Source organism: Nestor notabilis, unplaced genomic scaffold (assembly GCF_000696875.1).
Source record: "Nestor notabilis isolate BGI_N333 unplaced genomic scaffold, ASM69687v1 scaffold8046, whole genome shotgun sequence".
NCBI classification, from domain to species: domain Eukaryota; kingdom Metazoa; phylum Chordata; class Aves; order Psittaciformes; family Psittacidae; genus Nestor; species Nestor notabilis.
In genome coordinates, this window is record NW_009934189.1 from 9,074 (window position 1) to 17,572 (window position 8,499).

Consider the following 8,499-nt stretch of genomic DNA (forward strand, 5'->3'; position numbering starts at 1 on the left):
TTATCTCTTTTCCAAAATACAATCCCATGCATTTGTCCTGAAATACCAATGTGACTGACTCTTTGAAGCTGCTGCTGAGGTAGAGCAGCAAGGCATTCATTGAGTGCTCTTATTATTCTCTGGACATTCTGCTCCATTCCCTGTAATCATAAAACATTATTCTGAGCATAAAACCATTAGGATTCACTCACTGTATTTCTTAAACAAGACTACTCAAGTCAGAAGTGAGGAACAGAATTCATTTAGCTTAATAGCATGTATTAGAACCACATTCACTACTAAATTGAAAGAATAAAAAAGTAAAAAAAAACCACAAACCCACAGAAACTAAAACTCAATACCAGCAAGCTGAGAATAAGGTAACAGCCTCTTAAACTGAAGGCCAGATAATTCTTAATTTCCTAAGTTACCATACTCAACTATACCTTTTAAAAAAATCCATTAGCACTCACTACATGCTTTCATTGATTTGCCTTACATATTGCTCTTCTTTTTCCCCACAAAGAGGATTACTGTTGTGTTCTGACTGGCACGCAGTCTCCCTTGTATCTTCCTCAAGTTCCTCTGTATCTACTCCCTGTTGATTTTGATGATGTTGATACTTCATTTCTGGATACTCTATTTCTCCAGCTTCCCAGCAAACTGACCTACTCAGCAAACTGACCAAACCACATCACAAGAGAAGCTGCATTCCAGCTTTCACAAGGAATTTCAAAGATTCCAATTACTTTGTGACAGACCAGTATGAAGATTACAAGCAAAAGTATTCAAGCACAGTCTACATATAGATGTGAACTATTCTGCACACATATATCTTTGGCTGCATAAACACAACTGTACAGAGGGTTGGCCTGTTTGGTATCTTTGCTCAGAAGTTAGCACCTGGGCTCACTTCAATACTAGGCCAGAGAATGTTGATATGTAGTTTTTAGGATTCTGATTCATCCTTAGATTGACCAACACAATACAGGTAAAGGTCTTTAACAGGATTACATGCTCGCAGTTCTTTCCACAGGGAATTTCCAGTTATGATTCCATCTCACATTAAAAGTGCAAAATACCCTTCTAGTTGGCAGGTGATTGCTGTTTCCTGACAAGCAGTGTCAAAGACAAGGTGATGGTTCATGAAATAATAGTTTTAGATTGTCTTATGCAACTTTTCAAAAGCTGGGTCTTTCTTAAATCACGCAGCACTACTCGACTTTCTTCAACAGTAAAGAGAGCGCATTTTAATTCTACTTTCACACACTCACAAACATGCAACAACCATCTGTCAATCTAGGCATGAAAACAATCAAGGAAAACCACTGAAGCCTGCACAACATCGCAAAACAACCCAGCCACTACAAGGCAAGGCGAGTATCCTGCAACCTGGCTCCCCTTACCTGAGGTCCAGCTTCCAGGCTACTGCTGTGTGCCTGCGTCTCCCTGGAGCAGCTCTCTGCCACCACTTGCCCTCGCTCTGTCCCTATCAACAGGGCTGTTTTAACCGACGTTGTGCCCAAGTCTATGCCCAGCACGCAAGCAGGCACAGGTCTGCCTGCCACCCGCCATGGCCATGGGGAGAGGAGATTGCTTTCACCTCCCCCGCCAAGCACAGGTCTCTGTACAGCGGCTGGACCAACACCCACCAGGCTAAGCCCCACACTTCTCCTTGCTGCCTCTGGGGGGGAACTTGCCCCAAAAGCCAAGGATGGCGAGGGCACAAGCTGCGTGGGCTCCCACCTCTCAGTGCGCAGGACTGGGCTTGGAGAGCAGCGTGGACTTTGCCCTCTGAAAAATGTCTCCCCTCAGCAGCGCCTGGTCACTACCCCTCCATATTGAACTTAAGAAACTACCCCTTCCCCAGACCTCCCCGGTGATGTGCGCAGCTTTAAGCTGAACTTTAACAAGCAACCAGAGCGCCAAGCCCGCCCTCCGCTCGCAGCTCTCCCGCCTCACAGTCCCGCCAACACCAGCCCGGCGTGCTCTGCCGCACTCAATATGGCGCCCGAGAGCGGTCGCGCCGGCAATGGGCGGGGAGGTGATGGGCGGCCGCCTCACGTGAGAAGCTGAAAAGGGAAGAGCCGGGACGGAGCCGCGGCAGTGGAAGGTGGTAGGTACTTGCTCCTCCGCACTGCTTCCTTCTCGGTGTTAGCGTTAGGACACTTTAGGACAAGCGTGGGATGTTCCCGCTGCACCATGTGTCCTGCGGGGAGGGCAGCGGGGACTACAAGTCCCAGTGCGCACCGCGTTGCCCGGGGGGTGGGAGCGGTAGAAGTGCAGTGGCTGCTGAGATTTGGAGTCTCGAGGGGAAGGGGAGGGTCCCTCAGGGGGCGGTTGTGGGACAAGCTATGAGGTAAAGATGCCCTCGGGGGAGTCTGGGCAGGCAGAGGGACTGAATTGGTGTTGTCTGGGGGGGGGAGTGAGGGGTGCTGAGGGTTCCTCAGCCAGACTGTCGTGGGCGCCGTTTGCAGGGTGCTGCCAGCTGAGGGGATGGGCAGGGGTCTCCTCAAAGGCTGTGAGTCCTAAGCAAAGCCTTCTCCCTGCTTTTCTGCAGCTTTTCCACCATGAGGATGCAATACCTGCACCCCATTTTGCTGTACCTCTCCCTTGCACTGCTGGGGCCTAGCGGTGAGTGTCTGGTCATCCCAGGTTGGGCCATGGGGCTCCCTCAGGCAGGGACCAGCTCCAGATCTGTAAGAGGTGGAAGAGAGCTGCTCTGCAGTGTCCCTGTTCTACCTCTCTGGGGAGACCTGTGCCATGCTTCCCATCAGCTCTTCTTCCACATGTTACCTTTGACTTGGTGTGCTCCTACACAGACAGTGCTATGCTAAGGCACTATTGTGATGGAGCACTCACTTCCTGCTCCAAACTCACCTCTGCAGCAACAGATTAAATACTGTCTGTGGTGCAGTCAGTGATGAACTGGGGAGCTCTCCTGCCTGCAAATAATTTCTTAAGAACACTATGTAATATATAGCAATAAAAAAAAAATAGCTGGAGCAACCTATTTTCTCCATTTCTAATCTTATGTACCTCTTTGTTCTTCTTCTTGTCTCGTGTCCTTTAAATATACAGTGTATAAAAGAGGCTTAGATTCCAAATGCCAAAATCATTGACGTGTGACCACCTTATGGTTTTGATACCCGTTTTATTGGTTCTTGGAATCTCAGCCTCTTAAAGATTATGTGGTACAACATAGCTGAATTGTTGTAAAGTGTGCCACTTAATAGTTATATTTCAGAGCACTATAGTAAGGTGCTTTGTGATTCCTGAAGCATTAAGATAAATATACATTTGCTGGAACATCTGGACACCTGGTTTGAATTGTGACCCAAGAAGCTATTACAAAATAAATTTGGGGCATTTATGACTCCTAAGTTACTAGGATCACATCAAGAAACAATTAGCATGGGTTTGAAGTATGCTATAGCCTTCTCTTGGCATGAACTTTTGTTGCACTTCAAATATTTAAATTGCTTCCTTGTAACATGGTCAAGTGACAGTACTTCTTTCAAGTTGTTTAGTCACCTTGAAATAAGCTGCACTCCCTTTGCTGTTTACCATGTGTACTCACTGTATTAATCTGACACCACGGATACCAATGGACAAAATGTCTGTATCACAAAAGAAAGTAGGTAGTTCTTCTGAAGGAGCTATTAATTATTCACAGTAATTGAGATGTGCGTGGTTGTTTTTTGACTTTTTTTTTTTGTTCTATCTCAGATGGAGTCATTGTATTGTCTGTCCCTGAAGTGGTTTCATTAGAAAGTGGAAGTTCAACAAATGTCACTATCTCTCTGAGGTAAAATCATGATTGCATCTTTACTTTCTTTTTGGAATGAGGGATGAGCAAATGGGTAGGACTTGACTATATACTTAAGACTTCCCTGCAGACTCATTTAATTGTTCATACAAAGTAAATCTCATTGTTGTGACTGGCCACTTCTAGACTATTACATTGCTTAGAACAATATGAATCAGGATAGTGCAACATTCTCACAAACAGCTTTGTATGGTTGGCCTCTGACAATACCCCATGCCATTTATATGGGAAGTTGAGCAGGAAAAGATGTTTTATAGTCTCTACCCTATATTAGCTTACTGAACTGTCTTCCATAAGTGAACTCACAGTGCCTCCATTTTTAAAAATTGATGCTTAAGAGAAACTTGCATTTCCTAGAAGGATCACCAAGAAAATTTTACCAAGCAAACAGAACTCGGTTTCTAGAAAGAAATGCAGCTAGTTCAGAGTGGGGGCTGATGCACCTTAGTTTCATTGTTAGTCTCATTAGTAAAATGTGCATTGTTTACCCATGTTTTTGCTGTGTTAGCCTCTTCCCAGGAAACGACTGTTAAACACATGCACCCCCTCCCCTTTGGATGTCAAAGTTTGAGTAAAGAGAACCGTCACATGAAAATCTTAAGAGTTGTGATAAAGAGGTACTGTGGTGTATGACCTGTTCATTGTTTGCAACAGCTGTGAGGATTTAGCAGATACTCTCCCAGAGCCTTAAAGCAATCTTTATGAACTCAAGCACCAGACTAACCTGTTTTTTCTACTTTCACAGGGCTCCATTAAATGAGACACTTGTGATAACTCTTAATATTACACACTCATCGAAGCACAGCACCATTGTTGAACTGCCTGATGAAGTAAGTGACAGAACAAATTTCTGACCTTATGCAAAAACCTTCCACTAGTATGGTGTAACTCTCCTCTTTCTTTCCTCTGCTTTGTCTTGCAGGTACAATTACCTGCAGGCCACACAAAAGCAGACTTCCAAGTGAAAGCAGATGATGTTGGACAAGTAACAGTTTATCTTTATGCCATTAATTCCAACTTAACTGGGTGAGAAACTGGTTTTCTTAGTTCTACTTGCTATCCTACAGCTTCCTACACTCTGGGGTAACTACTCCCTCCTTATAGTTAAATAGCTGATGGGACATGGGTAGTATGTAGTTGAGATGTGACCCTCCAGCAATCCAAAAGCTATTCAAATAAATACAGGGTATGGAAGCAGAGTGATAGTCTTGGGATTTTGGATTTCATTACTAGATGACTCTTGAGTTCTTATGGTTCCTTAGTCTGGTTTTAATAACCTCTCCTAAAAGTATCAAAACTACTTGTCAGCTTGTCTGATCCAGGAAGCATTTGGTTGTAAATGTCCAGTGGAATACTATTTTTAGTGTGCAGAACTTGTTCTGGAGTGCTAACAGACTGATGCAGTTGCGTGCTTATGTCGCTATCATGAGATACAGATGTCTTGCTTTCTAGTTAGGGGACCTCTCTTTTCACAGATGCCAGTCCTCCCTAATAAAAAAACGATCTGGAAAGATGGAGAAAGTTGGATTGTGTTTGCTTGTTGCCCAAATGCTACTAACAGTTTTACTTCCTCATTTTGCTTCTGCTTTTAAGGCTCAAAGCAAATACAGAGGTAAGCATGTGAAGTGCTCAACAGGACAGGCGTGATCATGGGGCTTTGCTGACAGCCTGTGAAAAGTGAAACTCTGCTCTTGCATAACAGACCTTGTGCTTTGAAAGTGGAAGCCACAAGCACAAGATGACCTTTTAAGATTTCTGTGGTAACAAAATGAAAAAAAAAGAGGCAAGAAGGAAAGGGTAGATTGAGGGTAGGAGTGAGAGATGTCCTAGACAGAAGTGCACTAAAGGGGAGCATCTCAACTGAAACCAACTCTGAATCTATTGCCTTGTCTCAACACCTGCACTCTGTTTTCTCAAAGCAGAACTTGGCAAAATCTCCTGAAAAAAGTGTGAACAGACAAATTAACTCATTCTTTTTGCATTACCCATCAGACCTAGGATTCGGTTTCAAGTGATTCATAGCATCATAGTGAGATACACTGATGAGGTGATTGGCTGGATCTATTTCCTTGCCTGGTCTATCTCCTTTTATCCTCAACTCTTTGAGAACTGGCGCCGAAAAAGGTAAAGAGACTTCAAATGTGTTTCCAAGTCACTTAAGCACTTACTTCTGCAAATCATGTTCCTAGCTTCAGTTACATCCATCTTGCTTATTGTGAATTATGCATTAGAAGACTGGGGGGTAGGGGTGTAAGGCAAGTACAGGGCCTGGATAAATGCAGCCCTAATGAGTTCTTGTGCATGCAGGTCAGAGGAAAGTAAGTGCATCCTGTAGACACCTAATCCTCAGGTTTGGCGTCAAATACTGATTTGTGATAGAGGAGACTCACCCATTCCCTTTGGTGTCACGCTGTAAATCATCTGGCTGAGCCAGTTGTGATGACCACTTTCAAAAATCACCTTGTGAGCAGTTTGTAGTGTACTCATTAGGCCAGTTCCCTTTAAATAAAGTGACTCTAAGTAGAAACATTATTATACATGAAAACTAAAGCATTTCTTCTGGCAAAGATGCACTACTACTTCCATGGATTCAGGCTGGAATGAATTTATCAGACTAGCTGAGCTTATGGCAGCATGAAGTTGAAGAGCAGGGACACAACTGTGTCAGAGAGCTTTCATGAGTACAAGTGCCTAGCATATGAGGACTATTTCACCTTGCTTCCTGATGGACTCACACCATCATGTTACAATGCCTGCAGCTTTCACTTGCATCAAAAATTGCCTATAAATCAGTACATTGTAGGGTTAAGTTGTTGCTGGAACTGCCTATGATGATCATGCATATTTCTCAGACTTTTTTTTTTTCCTCCCTTCTCTAGTGTTGTTGGACTAAGCTTTGACTTTCTAGCATTAAACCTTACTGGCTTTATAGCATACAGTGTGTTTAATGTTGGACTTTTCTGGATTCCCTTGATTAAGGTAAGCATAATTATCTCTTAATACTTCCCAGGGGGTGGTTATCTATAGAAGGGAATTAAGGCACTTAGTTGTTTTTGGTTTTCCTTACATTCAGGAGGAATTCTTAGTCAGTTATCCCAGTGGAGTGAACCCTGTGGATATCAATGATGTTTTCTTCAGTCTCCACGCGGTAGCCTTAACTCTCCTCACTGTAACGCAGTGCTGCATCTACGAGGTAAGTCTCAACGCTGGGCTCTGCCACAGCTCCCTCTGCTGGGCATCTCACTACTCACCGTCTGCTCCTTTTGGGCTCCGAAGTCCTCTTCGTTGCACTTTTTCTGGCCTTTCAAAAAGTCAGGCTTCACAATCCATCTGCCCTTATCTTTCCTGACCTAGTAGCAACTCCAGAAAGCTTAGCTACTTCAGCCTGGGGATGTTCTGAGCTCCAACTCCTTAGGTACTCAAAATAACTGAGGCAAACAACTAAGTTCATGAAGTTCCCAAACAGATCTCTAGCCAGCACATAGATTACAGTTCTACACAGAACAAATGCTGTTATGTGCTTTGCTGTTTCCTCACTGCATGGACCATTCTTTAAGCTAGGTCCTTAGGTATTCCCTGCAATTCAGACTTCCAACTTATTTTATTTTTTTTTTTCCAACTTCCTTTCTCCTAAAACAGTTGCAAAGGCCCTTTTATAATTCCCACCCTTTTCAGGTGAGACTGATTATTGTAGCCAGGTGGTTCTTTAATTCCCATTGACTGTTATACTGAGGTGGTTCTTTATTTAATTCCTGTTGTAAAAGCCTGTGATGTGAACAGCTAATTTTCCCTAGAAGATAAGTTTCTCTCTTGGGGTGCTTCCTTCGGTGATGCTAAACCTAAAACTGTAACAGCCCATGTGTCACCACTTCTAGGTGCAATAGTCTTTTCTAGTCAAGAATTAGAAGGCAACCATGAATCTTTTAGCATAATGGCATTAGCAGCCTTTTGCATATATAGGAACTCTCGTTATCATCACACTGAACTCAGGAGATTGTTAGAGATGTGGCACTGATAACAGGCATCATAGTCAAGAATACTGCCACATATTGTTTTCCACTTGTTCATGGACAGCAGTGTTCCAAACAATTGATGTTGAATATTGCTCATCAGCTCTTGCAAACCTACAGCTGGCTGCTGTAGCACTCACTTAAAATTCCCTTGTGGTATGATCCTAACTCATACAAGAACAGCTTTGGACTGTAACTTTGCATAGTCCTGAGCGTGTTGTGTATCTTACAGTGTCTGGGGATGTATGGTTAGGTTGGTCTAAGTATATCTGCATTTCTGTTTCAGAGAGCAGGTCAGAAGGTATCCAAAGTTGTTGTTGGACTACTGGCACTTGCATGGATCTTCACGTTTACAACGCTGTTTCTTGCTGCAGCTGAGGAAATAACGTGGCTACAGTTCTTATTCTGCTTCTCTTACATTAAGTTAGCAGTCACACTGATAAAATACTTTCCACAGGTAAATCTAAACTTTTCTGCTTTTAAACTACATTTGTCACCCTAAGCCTGTCATGTATGCTCTTGAAAGTCTGACTAGACTAAACCAGCAATGATTATTTATTAAGTCTTTTAGTGACAAAACCAGTGTTATACAGAAGGCTTCTTAAATGTTAATCTCAAATCATGGCATACTGACCAGCTTCATGTTACACTCTCAGGCATACATGAATTACCATCGGAAGA

General features: G+C 43.3%; 2 protein-coding genes across 2 annotated transcripts in view; one reads left to right on the forward strand and one right to left on the reverse strand.

The window, feature by feature from the left end:
- Positions 1-2,183, reverse strand: part of SHPK (sedoheptulokinase) — an 8,958-nt gene extending 6,775 nt beyond the window's left edge. Inside the window, exons 1-3 of the mRNA XM_010017202.1 lie at positions 2,108-2,183; positions 1,386-1,540; positions 1-140 (exon numbers count right to left, since the gene is read on the reverse strand). Coding sequence (XP_010015504.1) covers positions 1-140; positions 1,386-1,540; positions 2,108-2,183 — 371 coding nt within the window. The remainder of the gene's footprint in view (positions 141-1,385; positions 1,541-2,107) is intronic.
- Positions 2,184-2,549: 366 nt separating this feature from the next.
- The window catches only part of CTNS (cystinosin, lysosomal cystine transporter), a 6,604-nt gene continuing 654 nt past the window's right edge, over positions 2,550-8,499 (forward strand). Inside the window, exons 1-9 of the mRNA XM_010017201.1 lie at positions 2,550-2,613; positions 3,709-3,787; positions 4,554-4,638; positions 4,731-4,834; positions 5,801-5,932; positions 6,688-6,787; positions 6,882-7,001; positions 8,105-8,275; positions 8,475-8,499. The exon at positions 8,475-8,499 is cut by the window's right edge and continues 111 nt beyond it. Of these exons, the coding sequence (XP_010015503.1) occupies positions 2,550-2,613; positions 3,709-3,787; positions 4,554-4,638; positions 4,731-4,834; positions 5,801-5,932; positions 6,688-6,787; positions 6,882-7,001; positions 8,105-8,275; positions 8,475-8,499 (880 nt within the window). The remainder of the gene's footprint in view (positions 2,614-3,708; positions 3,788-4,553; positions 4,639-4,730; positions 4,835-5,800; positions 5,933-6,687; positions 6,788-6,881; positions 7,002-8,104; positions 8,276-8,474) is intronic.